General features: G+C 46.3%; 1 protein-coding gene across 4 annotated transcripts in view; it reads right to left on the reverse strand.

Annotated features, from left to right (window-relative positions):
* The window catches only part of TBC1D1 (TBC1 domain family member 1), a 231156-nt gene extending 207015 nt beyond the window's left edge, over nt 1-24141 (reverse strand). Inside the window, exons 1-2 of one of the 4 annotated variants that reach the window (XM_045993559.1) lie at nt 23672-24085; nt 14215-14716 (exon numbers count right to left, since the gene is read on the reverse strand). In XM_045993559.1, coding sequence (XP_045849515.1) covers nt 14215-14631 — 417 coding nt within the window. In that variant the 5' untranslated portion in view covers nt 14632-14716; nt 23672-24085. Of the gene's footprint in view, nt 1-14214; nt 14717-23671 lie in introns of all 4 variants that reach the window. The other 3 variants (XM_045993568.1, XM_045993576.1, XM_045993594.1) reach the window with 3 other exon arrangements.
* Nucleotides 24142-25491: the final 1350 nt, after the last annotated feature.

The following is a 25491-nucleotide window of genomic DNA, read 5'->3' on the forward strand; positions in this document are numbered from 1 at the left end:
ATGAGTTCATTATATATTCTAGCTATTCACCCCTTATCATATATGTGATTTGCAAACACCTTCTCCTACTCCATAGGTTTTCCTTTTTTGTTGTGCAGGAGCTTTTGAGTTTAATGTGGTCCCAATGGCTTATTTTCACTTTTATTGCTCCCAAATCTTGTTTGTGTCTTGTGCTAAGCAGATTAGACATCTCTGAGTCACTTGCAGCCCATCCTGGCTATGTTCTCTTTTCATAATGAGAATGGCTCATCCAAGCTAAACAAAGATGATGCTATCACCCAGGAACAGTTCTGCCACAGTTCTGATCAGCCCCTCTTTCTGCCTGCTGCATCCAACTGCCGGTCACCCAAAAAATGAACCTGTACTACCACGAGAAAGATCTACGATATAGCTACAGTCACACTATACCTGTGTGTTTATTTCTTTTACATATATATATAGAGAGAGAGCACAGAGTTTAAAAAGAAATAGCAGAAATAAATACAGGAATTAATTCCCTATAGAAACATTTGCTTATATAATAAAAGAATTATATCTACAAGAACAGACACCAATTTGTTAGGTTCTCTCTAGGAGGAAGGATTCAGAGGGAACTTTAAGTTGAACACATGTGCACTAATTTTTTTTTACATTCAACATTAATGCTTCTATAATCAGAAAAACTATTTACTTCGGGAAGCAAAAGACTGGGGTGCCTGGGTGGCTCAGTGAGTTAAGCCTCTGCCTTCAGCTCGGGTCGTGATCTCAGGGTCCTGGGATCAAGCCCCACATTGGGCTCTCTGCTGAGTGGAGAGCCTGCTTCTCCTCTCTCTCTCTCTCTCTCTGCCTGCCTCTCTGTCTACTTCTGATCTCTCTCTCTCTCAATGTATCAAATAAATAAATAAAATCTTAAAAAAAAAAAAAAGGAAGACAAAAGACCAATGGAAAAAAAAAGGGCTCAACTTCCTGCTAAAAGGATTTAACTTACACACAAGACTTTCTCAATAATAGACTTCTCAATATTCATGAAATCTCTCCCACAGTAGTCCCCAGTAAATGCCAAAAAAAAATTTGAGTTCATAAAAGCAAGAGACCTGTACGGATTTCAAAGAGCTCAGAGCCAGTGAATGTCATGTTATGAACAAAGATCAAGAGGGAAGAATCTCAGGAGGGATGGGGAGAGACGGATGGTATCTAAGAACGAAATCCCAACTGAACAAGAGAAATCTGTCCTGATGAGGAAGGAAAGGCAAAACAGGCAAGAAAATGCATATGGCTGCACGTGGGCCTTCCAGATGAGATTGGGTTAAAAAAAAAAAATCAAAAACAGAAAGGAGAAGCACATCTCCAAGAACGACCACAGAAAGGGAACATTCAACCATTCATTCATTCATTCATGAAGTCCCCGCTACGCGCCAGGCACTGTCCTGGCTGCCCAGGTCCGGTCATGAGCAAGAAAGCCAAGGGCCCTGTTCTCTTGGAATTTAAGCTGGTGTGACGATGGTAAACAAGGAAGCGTAGCAACCAACAAGATAATTTCAGGTACTAGTAAGTGTTAGGAAGACATTAAAACCAGACGAAGTGATAGTGATTGGTGTGCAGGTTCTTTTAACAGGGTGGCCAGAGGATAAGGTTTAAAGCAACTCCAAAATGGTCTAAGGAAGGAGCAGTCTTCCAGGCAGAGGTTACAAACGCACAGTCCCCGTGGGAAGAACGAGGCTGTCACGCTTTAGGAATATAAACACCAGGGTGGCTGGGGTCCAGACAGCCCTAGAAGAGTGTGAAGAACAAGGTCCACATGGTAGGCCCCAAAAAGGATCAGGGGTTTTAGTTCCTATTCGGGGGAAATTTACAAGAGAGATTTAGGCAGGGGAGTGTCATGAATATATAGGTTTTCTAAAAATGCCTCCAGGTTCTCTCTGGACGATTGGCTGGTGGAGAGGAGAAGCAAGGATGGCAACAGGGAGAACAACTAGGAAGTATTATAGCAATCCAGATGAGAGATGACACAGCCTCGGGCTCAGGGTTTGCAACAGGATCAGAGAAGTGCCGGATCTGGACCGGGAGCTGAATAATCTGAATGAGAATGTGAAGAAGAGAGAAATCAAAGACAATGCCAAGATTTCAGCCAGAGCAACCCTCATCGCCACTTCAGAGCTGCCCGAGACTGGAGAAGGTTCGTGGGGAGTGAATTCGAGGGGTCTTTTTTAACCAGGTTGAGTTTGAGATGCCCAAGTAACAGCCAAGTAGACAAGTCCAGTTGGATCCTGGAGACACAAGTCTGGAACTCACCGGCGAGTTCGAAAGAATGGATTCACTTTGGAGTGTCACCATCAAACAGGTGGTATTTATTTATTTTATTTTTATTTTTAAAGATTTATTTATTTATTTGACAGAGATCACAAGGAAGCAGACAGGCGATCTACATAGCCTTTTTTTTTTAAAGATTTTATTTATTTATTTGACACAGAGAGAAAGACTGCAAGTAGGCAGAGAGGCAGGCAGGGGGGGGGTGGGGAAGAAGGCTCCCTGCTGAGCAGAGAGCCCGATGCAGGCCTGGATCCCAGGACCCCAGGATCACGACCTGTGCTGAAGGCAGAGGCTTTATCCACTGAGCCACCTAGGCACCCCTAAACAGGTGGTATTTAATACTATGAGACAGGGTGAGCTCATCCAGTGTCAAGATGAGAAATGTAGAAGACTGGGTCTCGGGGGACATGAAATTCAGAGTTGAAATCTTCAAACAAACAAAGGGGTCTGGGTGGAAACCACTACTGAAGTAAAAGAGGAAATAGGAGGGTATGGGTCTTCAAAAGCCAAGAGGAGAGAGTGTTTCAAGACAGAAGAAACACTGTCCTGCCAACGGTGCCAAAAGCTACTGAGAAATTGGATGAGAGCAGCAGGGAAGGGATCACCAGATCTCACAAGTTGGAAGTGGTGATCAGGACGGAAGGCCACTTGGTAAGTCGAGGAGAAAATCAGTGCATAAATGTGAAGATAATCACCAGGACGACTCTTAAAAAGTTGAGCAAAAAATTGGGCCAGTGACTGGAGGGAGCTCAGAATGGGATTTGGGCTCAGTGGAGGGTTTGTTTAAGATGGGAGATGCCAGGATAAATATTTTTAGAAGACCAAGCAGAACTAGATTAGCAATTTTACTTCTGTGTTCTTTTTCACATCATTCCTTAGGAACCAGGTAGGTCAGCGTCAATAGGAAGGCAAATCAGAATATGACTGACTTTCTCTTTCATGAGAGACCAACAAAGTGTTAAATTAAACCATTAATTTATCTAGAGGGGAAAGAGTTTGAAGATACCAACTTGGTTCCATGAGAATAAGCTATTTCACATCATCCTGATGGATCAAGATACTCTCTATCTATTTATTTATGTAACCACTACCCAATGTGGGGCTTGAACTCTCGACCCTGAGATCAACAGTTGCATGCTAGGCCAACTGAGTCAGCCAGGCGCGGGGGGTCAACACACTTCTTGAGCTTTCACACTCACTATTGCAATAGCCTCCTAGCTGGTCTGCCTCATCTGCCTCTCATTCCTCTACTTTGTCCTCCACTCCAAAATCTAAATACAAGCCCGGTTATTTCACTTGCCCTGATCAATGCCTCTAAATAACAACCTTCTTAAGAATATCCAACCTCCGGGGCGCCTGGATGGCTCCGTGGGTTAAAGCCTCTGCCTTCGGCTCAGGTCATGATCCCAGAGTCCTGGGATCGAGCCCCACATCGGGCTCTCTGCTCAGCGGGGAGCCTGCTTCCCTTCTCTCTGCCTGCCTCTTTGCCTACTTGTGATCTCTGTCTGTCAAATAAATAAATACAATGTTAAAAAAAAAAAAAAAAGAATATCCAACCCCCTTGGTAAGGCTTACAAAGCCCTATAAAACCTGTCCCCAGCCTTCCTCCCAGTCTCATCTCAGACCACGCAATTTGCAAAACTCTAATAGAGCAGCCCCAGCCACCGTGGGCACCTCCGCATTCCCTTGTCCTGCAATGGCTTGGCACACCCTCTTTCCTCTACCTAGAATGCCCATTCAATCTCCACCCAACTCACTGGCCTAGAAAACACCTGGTGGGTCTTTACTTTTTTTTTTTTTTAAGGTTTTATTTATTTATTGGACAGACAGAGATCACAAGCAGGCAGAGAGGCAGGCAGAGAGAAGGGAAGCAGACTCCCTGATGAGCAGGGAGCCCAATGTGGGGCTCGATCCCAGGACCCTGGGTTCAAGACCTGAGCCGAAGGCAGAGGCTTTAACCCACTGAGCCACCCAGGCACCCCTTTAGTGGGTCTTTAATACCCATTCAAATATCCCACGTCAAATACATTTACTCAGGGTCCTTCCGGAAGATAAAGCTATGACACACAGCTAGACATTCCAGGAACAACTTCACTTCAACGTGAAATAGATTTGGGAGCAGGTCAATTGTCTGAAACCACAGGGGAACCTTGTCAGGTGATACACTCCTTGTATCCAAGTATCACCTTATCAGGTGATACTTCCCACTTATGGGAAGTGTAGAAACAGGAGGAAGATAACTTGTCGGGTGAAATCTCCTTGGGACACAATCCATCCACATCCATTGCTCGAGACAGTTCCCTATCAGTGCTAGGAAGGGCCAACAATCTGTCTTTCTGCAAGGTTCTACCGTTCCTACTTTGCCCTCCAGAGCAACTCGTGGTGTGTCTATTTCTTTTTGTACGAACATGGCAGCTTTTCAAACAACCGCAGGCATTACACTGGGCCTCCTTCCATTCTCCCCAATTTTCTCTTCTATAACTTACAGATGTTGCTAACTCCTGGCAGTACAGAACATGAAAACATCATCATACCTCTTGAGGGGGCAATCTTATCTCACTTGATTTTGTACCAGAACACCCAGCCAAGTACACGACATACTGGTAACCTTCCAACGCATGCACTGATGTTGAATCTGCAACATTTCAAATACCTACCTCACTCGAGTGCAAGAAACCATAGCTTCTGACACACTGCCCAGAGCCAAGGCAGCTAGGAAAGTGTTCTGCAGGACTGGCTGTTGTGAAGTCAGATGTGAGCACTCAGTCAGACCCAGAGTCCAACATCGGGGATCACACCACTCAAGGCCACCTCTTCTCCTGGTCCTACATCAGCTCCTCCCCTAAGCCCTACCTGCCATCCCGCTCCGTCAGAGGTTCTCAGGGCACTTGGCCTGCTCTGGTTGTTGGTTCAGGCTCACAGGCCACCCTTAGTGGAGCACATCCCTAAGCATCCAAAGGGTGGAAATGTACTTACAAAAAAAGAGAGAGAGGCGCCTGGGTGGCTCAGTTGGTTAAGCATCTGACTTCAGCTCTAGTCATGAACTCAGGGTCCTGGGATCCAGCTCCCAGCTCAGTGGGGAATCTGCTTATCCTCTTCCCTCTGCCTCTGTCCCTGCCCCTGCTTGTGCTCTCTCTGTCTTTCTCTCTCTCTCAAATAAATAAAAAATCTTAAAAAAAAAAAAAAGAGAGAGAGAGAGAGAGATAAAGTAGAAAGAAGAGATTTGTCTCTTTCAGTATATCCCAAACTAGCGGCTCACAGGGTTCTTGTCCATCTCAGTACAAATCTAGAGTTAAAAACAGGATGTAGCTTTTTATTTGTTTGTTGTAAGGTTTCATTCATTTATTTGACAGAGAGATAGGAGAGCACAAGTAAGAGCGGCAGGCAGAGGGAGAGGAGAGGGAAAAGCAGGAGGCTCTCCCCTGAGCAGGGAGCCCTACGTGGGGCTCGATCCCAGGATCCTGAGATCATGACCTGAGCTGAAGGCAGGCGCTTAATCAGCTGAGCCACCCAGGCACCCTAGGATGTAGCTTTGAATGTGATCTTTTCAGAAGAACTTTGAGCAAAATTCTATCATTAACAAATAAAAGGCAGCAAAGAAAAGTGGGAACCTGGAGTCACTCTGGGATGAATGTTCAGATTATTTCTGGAAATACTTCCTGGATAGCTAGTCTAGCCCAGTGCTGACTAGTGGAGAGGCTACAAGCTACATATGTAATTTTAAATTTTCTAGGAGGCTTATCAAAGAAAGTCAAATAAGCAGGTGAAATGAATTCTAGTGTTATATTTTATTTAACTCAATATATCCAAAATATTATCATTTCAACTGTAACCAATATAGAAAGTTATTGAAATGTTTTAAGTTCTTTTTTTTTTAAATGAAGTCTTTGCAATTTACTTGTTTTGACTCTTATAGCATATTTCAACTCAGACCAGCCACATCACAAGTGCTCATCTCTCATCGGGCTACTGATTATTGCACTGGATGGTAAAGGTCTAGGCTATAAATAAATCCTTTTAAGATACAAGTCAACTTTGGGCTCAAGATACTTGTAAACTCTATTCTTAGGAACAGACTTATATTAAAAAATAATTACATTGGGTGAAAAATGCAAAGCTATACAAAGTGGTATGTATTGAAAGACAAGGACCTTTAAAAAATTAAGGGTCTCTCACAAGGTGGGTGCTTCCTGAAGCCCTCAGACTCATTTCTCAAAGTCAAAAATAAATTATGCAATCAATCCCGTGTCCCTAACCCAAACCCTCCAACGAATACTTCGGAGTTCACGCAGTCCGGGACGTTCTTTTTATAGATGAGAAAGAATCCCTGCCAACCTTTGCACCCAGCAACTGACTTCTGTCTAGCAGGACAGACGGTCAAGTGTTGATTAGCTGACACGGATACGCTGTTCCCGGCAACCGTGCACTGAGTCATTGCTGCCGAGTGGGACCCCGAATGAAACCTTACATAATAAACCAGAAGGGATCAAAGTCGCGTGGCAGGAATGAAACAGATCAAAAGTCCTCCACAATATATACAACAAAACCTTTTCAGAACCATCCCCTGAGGAACAAAAAGAGACTAACGTCTGAAGTTTAGAAATTACGAAAGCCAAATGCAGAAAGGCAACGGATAAGAACATCTGAAAAGTAATCCTATATTCCTCAGAATCATCACCCTTAGGAACAAAACGCTCCAGCTCAGTGTTGTAATTTCCATCTTCGCTCTAGCAAAGAAAGAAAGTAATGAGCCGGCAAATGCACCAGCCAAGCTAGAGACGCGATGGGAGCCAGACTCTACTGAAAATCCTGAAATAAGCAGTACTCAGTTGGGACTAAACGTAAAACCCCATGCAGATGGGGGGTTAGTAAGACAAATCGGTAACGGGTAAAATGCAACCCAAACAAAGCTGCAATCAAAAATCAAATTCCATGGGTGCCTGGGTGACTCAGTGGGTTAAGTCTCTGCCTTCTGCTCAGGTCATGATCTCAGGGTCCTGGGATCAAGCCCCTGCATGGGGCTCTCTGCTTGGCAGGAGCCGCCCCCCCCCCCCCCCCCCCCCCCCGTCTCTCTCCCTACTTATGATCTCTCTCTCTCTCTCTCTCTCTGTCAAATAAATAAAGAAAATCTTAAAAAAAAAAAAGGATTTAAAAAAACAAATTCCAAAAAAATTTAAATTAAATCATTAAACTCAGCTAAAGCAAACTCTGGCTTTTTAGATGGAGATTTGAAGTCTTAGTTCTGCTAATCCAGAGAAAAGAAAATAAAACCACCTCTTCATTGAATATGTAAAGTAACCTAATCCAGAAAGCCTGGATGAGGGAGCTTGAAAACCCTGGGGGTTACTGAGAAAACCCATGTCCTCAGAGAATACACTGGTTCTTCACTGGAAATCTTAAAGGGAAATACTTACCGCTCTGAAGTTAAATCTACAAATAGTTAAGTACTCTTAAATTTCGTGGTAGGGGAGCCCCCAGGGTTCAGTTTCAAGTATGTGCCACGGTCAAGAAATGCAGTTTAGATGCCAAAAATCATGGATAAGGAAACCCACTCCCTCCAAGGACATTGACGGCCTCTCAAATACATCTTCTTCAGCAGCATTTCATAAAGTCCTCATCTATACGCAGACGTCTTTCTAGAAGTCTACTTCCACTACAAGTTCATGCAGTTACTCTACCCCTGACCCCAAGCTCCTTTCCCACCCTTTCCCCCTCCTCCTCCTCATCCCGGGAAGGGTTTAGCACTGTATTACTGAGATAACTTAGCCTCTCTCCCAGTGAGAAATGACACTTCCTCTCTGGAAAAGTGAAGAATACTAGCAAGATCGACATTAAGGAGGGCACGTGATGTAATGAGCACTAGCTATTCTTAGGTAAGACTGATGAATCACTGTGCTCTACCTCTGAACCCAATGATACATGATACGTTAATCGGATTTAAATTTTAAAAAAGAAATTCAAGAAAAGCTAAAAAAACAACAAAAAAAGATGCGTTATGTGTACTTACAAGCTTTGCTAGTCTGCTAGCAGACTTGTATATGACAGTTTTTACTCTTTTGCCTCTCAGTTTTTTCTGCGAATAGAAGTTATTACTTTGGGGAAAAATTATCATCAATACGGGTGGGTGAAATTATACCAGGAACAGAATTGACAAGTATGGGGCGCCTGGGTAGCTCAGTGGGTTAAAGCCTCTGCCTTCAGCACAGGTCATGATCTCAGGGTCCTGGGATGGAGCCCCGCATCGGGCTCTCTGCTCAGCGGAGAGCCTGTTTCCTCCTCTCTCTCTCTCTGCCTGCCTCTCTGCCTAGTGATCTCTGTCTGTCAAATAAATAAACAAAATCTTAAAAAAAAAATAATGACAAGTACAACTATCTTTTTAAGGAAGGAGTTTAAAAATTTTACTGTGAATTATTATATTCATCTAAGTATTATATTAATGCTTTTTCTCAGTTAAAACGTTGAATTTGTCTCAGAGTCTTAACAAAGGATAGTAAAAAGTCATTTTCTTCCATATAGAGTGTCCATTATCAGAGGTTTTATATCTTTTCAGCATAACTGGTTGTTTTTTATGATGACTTTATCATGTCCTCGGCTGTTAAAGAAAAGTTTTTCTTGGGAATGTGCTGTTGCCTTAAACTCATGTTGTCCTCCTGGTTTATCTCAAAATCTTTTCTGGTCCCTTTGGTTACATAGGCAACAGAATAGTGTTCTTCTCTTAATTATGGTCAGTATAACCTAGTTACAAATCTTCAAATACTCCTGATTTTTGACTTTCAAGCTTAGAAAATATAAACTTTTAGGGGCACCTGGGTGGCTCAGTGGGTTAAGCCTCTGCCTTCGGCTCAGGTCATGATCTCAGGGTCCTGGGATCGAGCCCCACATGGGGCTCTCTGCTCAGCGGGGAGCCTGCTTCCCCCTCTCTCTCCACTTGCCTCTCTATCTACTTGTGATCTCTCTCTATATATATCAAATAAATAAAATCTTAAAAAAAATCTCTTAAAAAAATATAAACTTTAAAAATTTAAAACATTTTTATTTTTTATTTTTCTTTAAGATTTTGTTTATTTATTTGTCAGAGAGAGAGCGAGTACACAGGCAAACAGAGTGACAGAGGGAGAAGCAGGCTCCCCACTGAGAAAGGAGCCCGATGTGGGACTCGATCCCAGGATGCTGGGATCATGACCTGAGCTGAAGGCATCCGCATAACCAACTGAGCCACCCAGGTGTCCCAAAATTTAAAACATTTTTAAATACAACATTTAAATGTAGAAAGTATAAAACAGAAATTTCACAATATTAAAACAAAAAAGATTCTAGCAAATACCAGGTTCTCTGATGGAGAAGAGGAAGGCCCATGAGCACTCTTACATTAATGACATCTGTCCCATCACAATTATGAAACACCCATGCTGTGCCCAGGCTGGACACAGCATCCGGAAGATCAGAATCTGAAGAGAGTCAAAAACAGTGTTTGAAAAGCGAAGACATATGCCAAGTAGAAAAGGAAGATCACTTAAAAAACAATGGGCACTTAGTAAAACTGCTCTCCTGTACCCAATCTGACTTACCCTGGGGTCCTGCTCTGTCCCCTCCCTTCACCTTCTCTCCAACCTACACTTCTCCATGTATTACCATCTCACTAATGCCTACACTCCCCTTTCAAAATCCACTCTTTCTTCCTATTGACACAAAACAGCAACAGACAAACTCAGAAGCCCCAGAACTTACACCGCCTGCAACTCAGTGATGGAAACTCCCTTTCAAGGGAGTAGAGTTTTTTCTTCCGTAAATAAAGAAAAGGATAGAAACAGAAATATTCTTATGAATGATCTCAAGGAAAACTTAAGTGAGTGAAATATCTGACGTTCTTCTGAGTACAGATTTTCATAGAAGAGACAAAGTTGAAGAACTGGAGGAAGAAAGACCTAGACTCATTTTCAAGGGCTGAGTCTGGGCAGAACTCCCGGTTTCTTTGTGATGTGAGGGGGAAAGGTCTAGTCAGGGTCACTCACGCAACCATCTGTTTTCCAGAATGGATGTCTTCACTTCCCACCATGGACCCAAACTCAAAATGACACTTCAACCCAGAACCTTATCCTACTGAGTTCAGATGTGTCCTAGGGATGTTCTTGGATGTTATGAGAAAAATGTGATCTTTGGCCCAATAAATTTGGGGATTTCATGGATGAGTGTCCAAATCAAGAGTGAAATAGAAGACAGCTTCTCTAAAACCGTGGTTCTCTGTGTGAACTATGTAGCTATGTGAACCAATATCTTCCAGATAGCCTATTCATGATGTTACACAGTCATAAGTGCTTAAAAGATTCATTAAAATGCACGATAAACCAATAGGTTTTAATATAACAAAGTGCAAGAGTGCCTTGATACAGTTTCAGATTTCATATTGCAACAAGCCTTTAAGCAACTCCCACTCGTCAAGTTTTGGTATAGTTAAAGTAAAATACCCACAATCTTCTAAAAAGGCTATACAGTGTTTCTCCATTTTCCTACCACACATCTGCGTGAGGACAAGTTTTCTTCATACGCTCAACCGAAGCAACATATCACAACAGAATGAATGGAGAGGCAGCGGAGAATCTGGCTGTTGTCTATTAATCCAGATAATAAGAGATGTGAATCAAACAAACAAACCAACCAAGAAGTAAAACTATGTCACTCTTATCATTAAATATTTTTGGAAAAATATATAGCTATTTTTCACAAAAATATTTTTTTAAAGATTTTATTTATTTGACAGAGAGAGAGATCACAAGTAGGCAGAGAGGCAGGCAGAGAAAGAGGGGAAAGCAGGCTTCCCGCTGAGCAGAAAGCCCGATGCGGGGCTCAATACCAGGACCCCGAGATCATGACCTGAGCCGAAGGCAGAGGCTTTAACCCACTGAGCCACCCAGGCGCCCCCAGAAAAATACTGTTGATGCTAACACATAAGAGGCATATTCCTTTTGTTTTTGTTATTTTAACAAATTAAGAAATTAGTTCCTTCACAATTTGTTTTACTTTCTGATGCAGTGATTATTAATAAATATAACCCACATGCATGCTCCTCAGGATCCTCTATAATTTTTAAGACTGAAAAGGGGCCCTCGCGTCAAAAAAGGTGGAGATTGCTTTTCGACTGTGGAAGCTTTTCTCTGTGGAACACCTCGAGTGTATTCCATGCAACACACAGATGGGAAACACAGTCTCATCTTACGCTCTAAAAATATTCCTTAATATGCCTCTTCTCCCCAGACGTTCTTCAGCAAGTCAATTTACATGCTATCGGAGGGTTTCGTCTCAAGTAGTAGCTCCATGTTCATAAGCCCGGCAGTAAATGCATACATCTCCTCTGGTAAGCACGGCTGAAAGCGACCTCCTTTATTCAGGAGAGGCCCTAATCTAGAAAATGATTCAACTGAGCGAATGTTTCCAATAATCCCAAGAAATGATGACAGAGGTTAACGCTCTCCATCAGCAGATGACCCTTTCCCATGAGATGCGGTGCCAGGGACGTCCCGAGAACATCAAAGCTGTCACACCTGATGGAGAATCGGGCCCCATTTCATGTACCGTTCAGTCTCCAACCAACCCAAATCTCTGACTGAGGTAACTGTGCTACAAATTACTCTCTTACACGAGGAGCAGGCTGACAGAAATATATTACTCCGGGCCCTGGCAATCTGTGTTTGGAAAAACTGTATGCCAGCCAAAAATAACTCCAGACCTAATTCCTACTTCTCCCATGGCTTTTCAGAACGCAGAGTAAGGCCAGTTGTCTACTCTCAGCAAGACAGGGAGCTCCAGTTTCAGAATTTAGTTATAAATCTCTTCTTCCTGTCAGGTGTCTGAATGACCGGCCAGGAGCCTGTTCTCAGATGGCTGTAAAAAATTCTGGGAAAGAGTCAAAAGTGGAAAGTGCTGGGCAAGTATTTCACGCAAAGAGTCTCCCCAAGGAAATTCAGTCCTTATATAGATCGGGGGGGCCTGGAGTACAAGCTGTTCCATCCTTTCATTTGCATTCTGGAATTTGCCCAAATAATAAGAACCATTGAGTTTATTTATGCACTTTTTAAAGTATCTACTTTCTAAAAAAAATGTTGCTGAAGGATGACCAGGATCTTGGGAGCTGAAGACACTCATCTTAGCCTCCTTTTTCCTGTTACCTTAAAGATGAAGTGAAATTAGCATATAACCTGCTTTCAGTAAAACTCTCTTTAATGAAAATTTTTATGGCCATTAACTGCTTACTAAGGTGCTGTTCTAGCTCATTTGGTCCCCCTGGCAACATTGAGATAGACACGATAATTATCCCCATTTTACGGATGAAACACTAGGGCTCAGAGTTGCCTGAGGTGACCCAGTTTATAAGTGGCAGACTGGACTGGAATCTGGGCCCTCAGAACCTCTTTACTGGGGTGCTGTCCCATCTATTTGAGGTGCATGGATGACAACATTAAATGATCTATGACTGAGGAGATACTGAATTCTGAGGGTAAAATAGTGGTTGTAAGCTTCAAATTAGCCTTTATTGAAGAAAACCCTCCATACAGCCAGTGTGTTCGGCTCCGTTCTCTGTCTTCTAGTCATGACCTGGACATGGACCATGTGATATTGACCTATCGTTGCTTCTGCCTTCCTTCTAGCCTGTACTGAGACCCTCTTGCTTGACCCTGGAGCAGCACTCACTGACGAAAGGAATCAAAGAGCCACTTTGGCTTAAAAGTGAATCTCTAAGAGTCTACTTGGTCGCCAAGAACATGAATTTCCCATGAAGTTCTTGCGCCCTGGAGGGTATGCACAACAAACAAACAAACAAAAAACCAAAACCAAAACAAGACAGAACAGTGGGGTACAGGCTGAAAAACATCAGCCTTTCTATTTCTATTTACTGACATGTACCACATGATTGACACTGGCCGCCTCACTCCATGTGCCTGGCAGACAGCCACAGAGGGACGCTAGGCCTGGCAGGGGCATTCCTCAGCTCATGGGGTTGGTCAGCAGAGGAGGCTCTATCAAAGTGCAGTTTATATGCGCCCAACAGAGATTGTAGCCATGCGGATTATGTTTTCAATTTGATCTAAACTGAGCCTCACAAAATGGACATGGACTTTCAACGAGTTCTGCACCGAACTGCAAAACAAGGTAACAACAACGCAAACACCAATACCCAGGAAAGTCATAGAGCCGATGATACCTTTTCCGTTTCCCATAGGATACATTTCTCAGCCACATCACGAGCAATAACGATAACGAGTTAATCAGATCCGACATAAAGTTGGCATCCACACACACAAAACCTTCATGTATCAAACCTTGGCTTCGAACCCATTGTTCTTATCAACAGTCTTTGTCCAAGTGACCATGATACCTCAGGAAATTGGCTAACAGTTTTCGGATATAGCTTCTAAATACGTACATATTTTTTTAACGGGTCAAAGATGCGGAGCTCACTGACCTAGGTAGCACTCTGCTACCCAAACCACAATCTGCAAAGAAGCCACATCAGCACCTCCCTGGTATCTTGTTAGAAATGCAGTCTTAGGGTCCCTCCCAGACCTCCTGGACCCACATCTGTATTTTCACAAGATCTCCAGATGATTCGTGTGCACCTTTCTGTGGGAAAAGCACTGCTTTAGAACACACACCTTAAATGATCTGAACCCTCACAGTTCAGCTCTTGTTTATAAGCTGAGGCAAATTTCTCTGTTGAATTTTTAAACTCACAAACTTAGAATTCCCAACAGCTGTTATCAAATGTTCTTCAAAACTACAGAAAGAAAAACAACCTCATAAACCAAAATCCCAGTGAAATAATCTATGTATGATCGCAGCGTTCTCTTCTTCATTCCAGGATCTGCAAAGTCAATGTCCCAACCCCCAGGCGAGGAAAGCCATCCCGTTCTCGTCCCCACTTCCACTTACTTTTGTTTGATCGTCAGCTTTGAACACGTAGCAGATACTCTGCTGACTGGCTGAGTGGTCCTTAATCAGACAAGCAAAGTAACTTGGGTCGTGACTGTTGTGGATCAGTTTGTGAACGTGCTGGGGCTTACACTCGAAGATGCTGGAACAGATCAGTGGATCCCACTGTTGGCTTTTCCCCTGCTCGGGTTCGCACCTCAGTCCAGAGGGGGAAACACAAAGCCGGACTTGCCTGGCACTGGGCTCCTTTTTGGAGCACTGGCCACTGAGCCTCCGCACCTCCGCCACGACCCAGGGCAGCATTGGCATGGTGGTCAGAGAATGTACAGGCAAGGAGCCCACCAGCTGCAGGCTGAAGTCCACCGAGGGTTCGTTAGGAAACGGATGCTTCCTCGCTGTGAATGTGATTGGCTCCATCTTGGGAAAGATCTGGAAAGTCAGCAAAACGTTGCCACTATTTTCTATTTGAGCAATCTATTTTATGTGCTTCTGGGGCAGAATCCTGGGGGAGAAAAACAAAGGCATTAGAATTTAATGAAATCACAGCAATAGCTACTTTCGAAGAGTTATTATTCCTGAAGAACTAAAAAGCCTGAAACCCAAACATGGGGAAACAAACAGATCTTAGTTCAAAGAAGGTGCTTGGCCTAGAAAGAGCCTTCTTGAAATTGTGCTTCTTTATATGAATGCTGTAACCGTCGCACTCACTACAGGTTACAAAGATCCCACCGGGAAACTCCTGTGAAACGTTTGTACGCCTCATTGATCCAGCAAAAACAAGCAGGACAGAAAACAATATCGTCCTGTTCAGATCCCTTTAAACCCTGTTGTATTAACACATATTTCAAGGAATTTTGGACTGAGCCTGCCAGGTATCCCTCAAGGACTTTTTTTTTTCAAGATAATCAAATTCAGTAGTGGTGATTCTCCCCGCAACAAGTAATCTTGAGAGAAAAAAATAGCGGCTATCTACCCATTATCAGAGTCCACTGAACCAGACCAGTTCTCAACAACTGACCTTTTCAATTATGATGCCACTTAAGTTTTAAAAGCCTCTCCCTGACTTAGCCCAGAGGTGCTGAACAGGAATTCAGATTTCATTAACATGTAATTGGTGCCAGTTATGTCCCACAGATCGCCATAAATAGTTTCACGCAACTCACGTATTATCAGCCATTGTGCCCACACTGCCGCTCATCAGTAGAAAATGCTGCTTCCGGTGGTCCCAAATTCTCTTACCTGCCCACCTCCACCCCCCATGCGTGATTTTCAACAACCACCTCTGATGTAGCCTAACGCTTTCCTGTTCCACTGGACACAAAAGCCTTCTGGGCAGAACTGACTTGTCTACAGGATCTGAAACCTCGTCCTTCCTCATTGGCTCATCGTTCCCTCCCCGAGCACCTAGCCACTGTATCTGTCTGGCTCAACATTGTGTCCCCAGCGCCTGCCAGTGTCTGACTCACAATAGAGGCTCAATAATATTGTAAACTAAGGAATGAAGTCTCTCCCATCTGAGGAAAAAAAAAGACATTTTCCTTTAACCTCAATCCTCCCGAGCCCCAAGCCTTCCTTCCCCACACAACTTCCTTCCGCACTTACTGGCTCACTACCCAGTACCCATGGACAATCTCGACTGCGACCAGATGCACGGCCTAGGCACTGAACCTGCTCCCATTAAGGCCATCCGCATCTTCGGGCTGTGAAATCCAAGGGGGGCTTTTTGGTCCTAACTGCCTTGTCCTTTCTGATGAATTTCTCAAGGGTGATCCCTCCTTCCTGCCTGAAACCCTTCTGCGTCTCCTCTTACCTCCTTGCTTGCTTCTTTCAGGTTCTTTGATGGCTTTTGGCCCCTGTTTCACTCCATCCCTTGTCCTCATTCCACTTGCTTTCTTTGGAGAGTCTCACCTAATGGCTTGTGGGTCCATAACCACATTCAGACATTGCTGCTGCTGCTAGCAGCTGACTTGTGCACTCCGGGCACACCGCAAGTGTGACCTCATTCCACCTTCATCTCCAACCCTAGCCTCGGGTACAGACTACTAGCATTGCCATCATTGGGACCTGGGGCACGGAGGCCTGGAGAGCTTCAGTTGCTCGTCACAGGTGGGTGTGGGAGACTCGGCTCCTGATTGTCCACCCATCCTCCAGAGGGCTGCACAAGAATGGCATCTGCCACACAGACCCTGATGATTCCCACGTGAATGTCTCCCCTTGAACCTCTTTGCTGAGATCCAGAGCAGGGCAGACCATTCGGTATTTCTATCTGGATAGCCTAGAGGCACCTCAGCTTCAACCAGTCATTTTTAAAGATTTATTTATTTATTTTAGAGAGAGACCTTGTGTGTCTGCATGCAAGCAGGGGGAGGGGCTCAGGGAGGGAGAGAGAAGCAGACGCCCCACTGGGCCTGCAGCCCCATGCAGGGCTCAATCCCACAACCCCCAGATCATGACCTGAGCTGGAATCAAGAGTCGGATGCTTAACCCACTGAACCACCCGATTTAGTTATTTTAAAACTAACTCAGTCTCATCTCCCCAGTTCCCAGAACTTCTCCTGCTGCCCATGAACTCCGTCTCTATAAATAGCATCATTATTCTCCTGGCCAAGGCAAAGGCCAAGGAGTCACTGCTACAGATGGAACGGTCAACTCCTAACCCCCACTGTGATAGTGTTCGCAGGTCAGGCCTTTGGGAGGTGACTGGGTCATGAGACTGAAGCCCTTATGAATGGGATTAGCGCCCTCAAAAGAGACCTGGGGTGCTCCCTCGCCCCTTTTCATCATGTGAGGAAATAAGAGGCAAGACGGCTGTGTACGAACCAGGAATATATTCAATATTCACATTCTGAACATTTTCTGAAATAGAACTGAAGTCTATTCCTTTAACTCTATATTTTTCTATGTGATATAGATGCATAAATGATAAGAGTGTATTTTTATAATAGGATCTGAACACAGTTCAGAGCTACTTTTTAATGTTAAATGTTCCAAAATTCAGAAATAAGTTCACACTTTCGAGCTCCAACAGAGTTCGTGGATACGTATTCCCCGTCTCTTCTCCTTTAAGGGACAACCTCTCTTGATGATAAAAACAGACTTGAAGTTCACATAACCCCATAAATAATGGTCTCTCTCTCTTCTTTTTTCTCTCTCTCGCCCGGTGAGGGAGGCATTAAATACCTCGCTCAGCTCCCACTGCTGTAACTGAATCTGCTTCACGTCCTGACCGTTGACAGCCGCTAATCCCAAGACATGCTGCAAGAGGGACTAGAATTATTACAAAGGGGAGACCCGAGATCTCCCGATTAGTGTGGATGGGGCAATTATTAATATGGTGAATATACGGGATTGTTTTCAGTCTTCTTGTGAGGAATATATACATAGTGCAAAAAAAAAAATTACACCATTTAGAATTTCAAACCTTTAGTAAATAGTCACCAAATTGTTCTGCCATGTCATTGACAAAATTATCTAAATGCCTAGAGTTTTCATTTTTGAACCAGCTGTGGCACATTCTCAGTTTCTCTGCAAAAAGTAGGCTGGTCTGTAACACTGTTGGTAAACCCTCAAATAATAAGTTCTACCCCAGGGGTGTCTGGCTGTGGCTCAGTCAGAAGAGCACGTGACCCTCGATCTCAGGGTCATGAGTTCAGGCCCCATGCTGGGTGGAGAGATTACTTAAATAAGTAAAAATTAAAGAAAAAGTAAGTTCTACCCCCAAACATAGCCATAATTATTTATCAATAATTCAGATTCTGCTGATGTAAGATTCATGGTATCTTAGACTAGGTGAGTAACGGTCTGTACTATTTTTCAATAAAAGTTCTGTGAAATAGAAGATCTATTCAAATAATACTAATATACCATTAGATTATTTTTAAAGCCATCTCAGTCCACGTGATCAGCATGCAACCTCTGACCATCCTTCCCAGGTAGAACCATCAACTCTAAGAGAGCTCTTGGGTCTCATACCCTGAGTAAGAAATACTGTAATCCAGGGGCCCCTGGGTGACTCATTGGGTTAAGCCTCTGCCTTCGGCTCGGGTCGTGGTCTCAGGGTCCTGGGATCCAGCCCCGCACTGGGCTGTCTGTTCAGCAGGGATCCTGCTTCCCCCTCTCTCTCTGTCTGCCTCTCTGCCTGCTTGTGATCTCTCTGTCAAATAAATAAATAAAATCTTTAAAAAAGAAAGAAAGAAATAAATACTGTGATCTGTTACTCCCAGCAAACTTCAAACTCTGTTTTTGTTGGTAGATTCATCTGTGTACAAGCTCTGTCCCTCAAACAGACCATCTGTATGCTACACAATTCCTACCTACCACAGTCCATAAACAAGGTAGGCATCGCAAACACAAAGATGTTTTTATTAGAACAGTTGCAATTGTCTTGTTAGTGAGTCCTTCTATATCAAACACCCCTGAAGGCATGAACTTAGAATTATAAAATCTGTAAGTCAGAAATGTCCTTTTCAGCTCTTTAGAAATTTCCCTTATATTTGAGGGATGCCTGGCTGGCTCAGGGAGTTAAGGATCTATCTTCGGCTCAGGTCATGATCCCCAGGCTCTGGGATCCACCCCAGCATCGGGCTCCCTGCTCAGCGGAGAGCCTGCTTCTCCCTCTCCCTCTGCTGCTCCCCCAGCTTGTGCTCTCTCTCTCTCTGTCGGGTAAATAAATACATTTTTAAAAAAAATTTTTCCCCTTATATTTGACATGAGGAAACGTGGTTCTGCAGAAGTTAGTGCCTTGTCCAAGTTGGATGACAGAATTAGGACAGTCCGATTCCTGACTGCCATCCAAGTGCAGCAGAGAATCTCAGTTTCCTGATGAAAACACTTTCAAGGGTGAAGCTGAGAAAGCAAGTCACTTAATTTCTCCAAATCTCAAGCTCATTCTTATAAGAGAATGGAACAAGATCATCCTCAAGTTGTCTTCAACCTCTCAAATCGGGAAAATCTAATTTTCATAATGTATAATACCAAATGTCCCCAACATTGTGTGGGGATAGAAAGCTGCTCCCATCTTCCTGTCAAGAATACAAATACGGGGGAGGTACCAGAAGAAAGAATGGAGTTTATTGATCAGGAAGTGAGAGAAGAGATGGTAGGAGTTAGCAAGCGGCCATTGGAAAACCCCTCTCTTCCCAACCCCTCTCAGTGCCGTCCCAGCCAATCATGGGGAATGGGAGGGGGACTTTCCAGAAGCTAGCAATAAACACCACAGCCACAGCACATCCAGCCCTCACCTTCTCAGAGCGCTGGGGCGGGGAGAGGAGGGAATAAAAGAGGGATAGACAGGAGAGGTATTGAAGCTTCTAGCTCCAAGCCAGCTTAGGAACCAGCCAAGACTGATGAGCTGTCCAGGAGGCCCCCTACCCAGGATGGGCAGATACTCCCCGGATAGCTAATCACTTCCCCTTGCAAATCAGTGGCTTCGTTCTTCTGCTTTTTATCCCAGATAGAAAGGGCATGCTGCTGAACAGAATTATTCTTCCACCTGAATATTCTAGTCTCATGCAGTAAGATCACCTGGGGAAAGGCTACACTATGTGCCCCAGAATCTCACCCAGTCAGAGCAGCGGGCTGCTACCCTGGAATTGCCCACAGGCTCGGAAGATCCTACGGACAGTACCCTATTTCACGCACAGCCAGCACGCGGAGCTCCTGGAGCCCGTGGATCTAACCTCCCCGTCATCCAGGATGCTCCAGCCCCAGCACACACCTCTCTAATTTGACACATAAAGTAATGATGTTTGGAACGACTTCCCTCCTACATAAATCAGGGCCAGTGTAAGCCTGGCCTCCTAGGATGCCATGGCCACTTCCTATATGCTCTTCTACCTAATGACACAAGATAAAATGACACAAGGCACAGGCCCTCAGGGGTGTCTATCCCTCCCTCTGGCATGGCTGCCTTGCTATTCTCCTGAAAGTAATAATAATAACTGTGAACACAGACATAATAGCACTTACTGTGTGACTGTGAACTGAGCTCTTACAACAATCCTGGACAATACAGACTCTAATTATCGTATCTAAATAAGGACGCCAGTGGATTTTTGCCATCATCAGCTCTAATTTTCAGATAAGAGATGAGGAAGGAGGCGCTGGCACAGAGAAGACAGGTCACTCCCCCAAGGTCATCCTAGCAGCAGATGGCAGAACCGGGTTTTGAACCCAGGGCCTTCCCCTCCAGGCTTCATGCTTGCTCTTAACCACTTTGCCAGGGGAATATTTATTGACCAACCACCTCTTCTTGGACATTCCATACAAGATCTTCTCTATTCTTACAACTCTGAGATTTATGTTTTATCATTCCCGTCTCCGTATGGATCCCCTGGTTAGTGCTGTAGGCAGGATTTGTCCTAGGCCCAAATTTCTATTCTTTGTGATAGAAACATCTCTAGAAGTCAACAACCCTAAAATATCTTTCTAGTGATTTAGCTGGGTGATTTTTTTCTGTCTATGTTTTGCTTGGTCTCATTAATCCAAATCTAATGTCAAAATTATACTCAGCCCGTCTGCTGAGTGGAATCATTCACTTTCCCCCACAGACGGGGATCCTCCAAGTTTCAATGACCAAGAAAAGATGAGGGCTGGAAAACATACCACGTATGGGGACCCTCATGGCCATGAGACTTAAGAAGCACAGCCCACGGGATGCCTGGGTGACTCAGTTGGTTAAGCCGCTGCCTTTGGCTCAGGTCACAATCCCAGGGTCCTGGGATCGAGTCCCACATCGGGCTCCTTGCTCAGCAGGGAGCCTGCTTCTCTCGCTGCCTCTGCCTTCCTCTCTGCCTGCTTGTGTGTTCTCTCTCTCTCTCTGGCAAATAAATAAAATCTTAAAAAAAAAAAAAGAAGAAGAAGAAGCACAGCCCAGCAGACCGGGAAAAGGGCAAAGAAGCTACCCAGACACCTACCCCGACACCTGAGCTGACTTAGGCCATCTGGGGAATGTAAGGACTGAGGCTGGGGAACTTCAGAGAAATGTCATAAAGAGTGGAAAAGGGGCCTGAGGGAGTTGCCATTCTGACAAGATGAAATTAAAAGACACAATCCTCTCAGGCAGGCATCCCTACTCCGGGTGCCATGGTGATGGGCACGCTGGGTGTCAATGGAGAACAGGTATGTGCCACTCCCTGCTGCTCACGGTGGTCTGTCCCAGAAGATCCCAGAAGATCTGGCAGACAGGAGCCGCCACCCACACCCGGCACTGCAGAGGAGTCTATCTGATTGTAAGGCAGCCTGTCCGGCTGAGGCTGCCTTCTCCGGAAATGGAGGGCGCAGACCGTCAACAGCTGGTTAATGAGGAAGAAGAGGCAAGCTGCATTTCCCCAGAGTCACTCACTTCCTCCTCATACCCTCTGTATTTCCTACAACAATCAATGTCACATGGGGGAGAAGTCGTCCCAACACTGACAGAACAGCACCCAACCAGAAATGCCATTACAGTGAAAAGGGAAATCCCCAGACCTCTCAGTGGGAAAGACAGCAGTTGACTCAGGCAGGGAGTCCCATTTACAAAACTTTAATTTGACATTAATAATTTATAAGTACACCCATGAATTTCCCCCCTATTTTGCTGGTTTGCACATGGCTGGACAAATCAACATAAAAACATTTATTTTCAGGGCGCCTGGGTGGCTCAGTGGGTTAAAGCCTCTGCCTTTGACTCCGGTCATAATCTCAGGGTCCTGGGATAGAGCCGCATGGGGCTCTCTGCTCAGCAGGGAGCCTGCTTCCCCCACCCTCTGTCTGCCTCTCTGCCTACTTGTGATCTGTCTGTCAAATAAATAAATAAAACCTTAAAAAAAAAAAAGACATTTATTTTCATTTTCACCTGATCATTTTATTTACTGCTTTGAACCACACTTAGTCCCTTTTGCATCTCCTTGAACTCAGTTAATAATCTCAGGATATTCCTCTTGCGTTCACTCCAGAAAGTATCCCCTAAACATTTCACATGACACCCTGTAATTCACAGCTGAGTCCACAGTCCAGTAACTCATATTATGTCAAGTGTTACTTACAGACAAATCTAAGGAGAAAGCCCCTTTTCATGGTCTGATTTCCCTATAACTTGGCAGAAAAAAAAGACATAGGGAGATTCAAGACCAGGATAAGCATTCCGTTTCAAACAGTTCTAAAACACCTGTTTACAAAAGCAGACAATCCTTTTTTATACAGAGTTTTTCATGCAACGTTCTTATTCCTGAAGACAGTCTTCAGGATTCTCCGGAAGGAGAGGGTCCCAAGGAACACCGTCTTCCCAGGCAGGAGAAGCCACCTCGACTCTAGATGCTTCAGAGATCCCTAACCCAAGACAGTCCTAGAACATGAAGTGTTCAGAAACATGGGAGAGTCATTTAGCAAGGTGGATCCCCAGCCTTGCAACATCTCCTCATTCAGTCTCCCCCCCAACCCCTCCCACACAGAGAAGGCTCCCAACACACCCCAAAACCCAGAGGTGGCCACGCTCCAACTCTTATCAATGCCATCAAATCGAGGCAGAGAATGAATTTCTGCTTTCGAAAAGAAGGGGTTTCGATCAAGGCCTCTGTAGTTCTGCTTAAGTACAGCGTGAGAAGTTTCAAAGTTTGGACGTGTAGAGATAGCTGCTGAATGTCTTGGGTGTGACCCATTTAAACCAGGTCATTTAAAAATGTCTTTCAAAGTCTGATTATATTAACAACTGAAATCATCCAATCACCTAGAAGGAAAAATAAGAGATCTATACCGATCCCTTAAAGTAAGGCCCTCTGGAAATTAAACTGTTTGGTGGGAGGAACAATCATCACTTTCAATTTCTTTTCCTTTTTAAGCAACTTTCAGAGAATAATCTATTTTAAATAAAATAACAGGTAAAGCCACTTCTAAGTGGATTTTAAGGAAAACAGTCTCTTAAAAACAACAACAGTGTGTGGCGAAGTTTGAGGGGGTCTCATAAGCACAGAAGGATCAGGAAGCTGCTAGAAACAATTAAGCAGGGTTTCAAAATGACGAGTGCAGGATGTGCCCATAGAAAGAAATGTTGTGCGCACTGGTGAAGCTGCCAAAGTTACTACTGCAAAGTACCGTGAACTTTTAAAGGATGGCAAGGGGTCACTCTGACAGCCCACCCGCCATTCTGGTCGTCCTACAAACACAACAGCCCCCAGAGATATTTGGCGGGAGGGGGTAGATGCCCAGCGAGCAGGAGGGAGGGGTGCTGGAGGAGGGTGCCTGTCGGAGGTCCTGCGCGGTCACGAACTCTAAGGTTTCACTTTCGTTCAAGTAGGGGGGCAACGAGGTGGCAATGAACCCCACCGACCCACCCGGAAGCCCCCAGCGCGGCGAGCACAGGAACGCCCTTGGGCTGCCGGATTCCAGCTTCGCGGGCCCGGGAACGCACGGGCGTGCTCGGAGCCGGGAGGGGGGCGGCCGGGATGCCGCCGGAGGTGCGGAAGCCCCAGAGAGCACCTACCTGCACCGCTGCTCGCTCAGAGCTCAGGGCCCGGCTGGGGCGCGCAGGTGCTCCGGGGCGGCGTGGGGCCGGCCTGGGCGGGCGGGGCGCCCATCGTGCCGGGCTGGCTGCGCTCTTCCGCGGCGGGGGGCCGGGAGGGATCCCCTCCGCTGGGCTCCCGCCTCGTCTTCACCCGGCTGAGGACACGGCGGGTCCCGCGGCCGCGGCAGCAACAGGCACGGCCGCGCGGGGGCTGCGGCGGCGGCGGAGGAGGTGTCTGCGCGCGGCTCGCGTTTCCTCCTCCCCGGCTGGGCGAGCGCGGGGGAGGCGAGGGGAGGGCAGAAGCCAGGATCTCCCAACTCGGTCTCCAGGGATCTAAGAGGGGGACGCAGTGCTCCTTCCCTCCCCACCGCGCCTTGTGACTCTGCCCGAGCGGCACGGCCGGGACAGGCGAGTCACACGCGGGTAACAGCTGCTGCAGTGCGGGTCCTCCGCGGCCTCCCTCCTCTCCCCGCCTCTCCCCTGCGGGACGGCCCATCCTCAGCGCGCGGGGCTGGGCGGTGGGGGAAGGGGGCGTCCGGGCGACGCCCCAGCCAGCCCCGGCGCAGGGTCCTGGCCCGCCGTCCGCCTGGGCTCCGAGGACGCGGGGCCCCGCGCGTGATGAAGGCCCTCGCGGCGGGATGTGCGGTCGCACGCCGTGTCCTCGGCAGCCTATTTATAGCAGGTGGCGCTGCCCGCCGCTCTCGCCCCGCCGCGCTCTCAGCAGGTGGCACTGCCCGCCCGCTCTTCGTTCCCTCGCGGTAGCGTCGCCTCCCCGGCACCCTCGCTTTCACCTCGCGGAACGGACGGAGTGAGAACCGCACGGAACGCGGGAAGGCGACCTCGCCACCTGGCCGTCACCCGCACCGCCCCTTCGTCCCGTCCCAGGGTTGGACACAATGGCAAGGAGGGAACTAAGGCAAGGCCATTCTTTGGGGGCGCCGGCAGGCGAGGCAGGACAATCAGGGGCTCAAACAGCGAAGGCTGAAGGGTCCCCCCCGAAACCCCAGTCAGCCCCCATTTCTGAACCGCGCGGGTGACGCAGCCGCTCGACCCGGGTCCTCTTCCCTCCCGCGGGTCCAGCGCGCGCGCACACACACACGCACACACGGCGCACACGCCCCCCTCGCCTCACCTCTCCTCCCTTCGTGGCGCCTACCCTAGAGTGGGGTTCGGGGAAGTTCCCGGCGGCCGCGGGGTGTGGGGAGAGACCCGGGAGACTGAAGCGGGAGTGGTCTCCCAGGCGGAGGGGATGGCCGGGCGCGGGAAACCCCCCGGGCTGCCGCACTCCTGCCCAGCAGGTAAACTGGGGCAGGTTCAATCCCGGGGGGGGGGGGGGGGGGGGGGGGGGACAGGGGCGCGAGGAGGATCTGAGGCAAGTAGGGGACGGAGCACCAACTCCAGAGAGGAGTGAGCCGGGAAGGGAGAGCAGGGAAGAGAAAGAGCCATGGAGGAGCCCAGTGGCCTCTTGCAGAAATTTTTTTTTTCCCCCTCATTGGAGCTGGAAACTGGCTTGAAGGAAGTGGCTGAGACTTTGGGCAGCAGAGTTGGACTTAAACCCAGATCCCAACTCCACCACCGGGTGCTGTAGGCAAGCTGCTGGACCTCTATTCTCTTCCTTTTCCCGTAGACCTACCCTATGGGATTCCTTGATCCCATTCCTCTGGAGGCTCCCATCCAGAAAGGGTATATTTCAGTGGGACACAAAAGTTTTATCCACAGCTTGATTTTAAAACGCTCATAAAAAGTGGTAGCTCTTCTGGGCACCTTCCTGGGTAGCTCAGTTGGTTAAGCGTCTGTCT

The sequence above is a fragment of the Meles meles genome, chromosome 2, assembly GCF_922984935.1.
Source record: "Meles meles chromosome 2, mMelMel3.1 paternal haplotype, whole genome shotgun sequence".
In the NCBI taxonomy this organism is placed as follows: Eukaryota; Metazoa; Chordata; class Mammalia; order Carnivora; family Mustelidae; genus Meles; species Meles meles.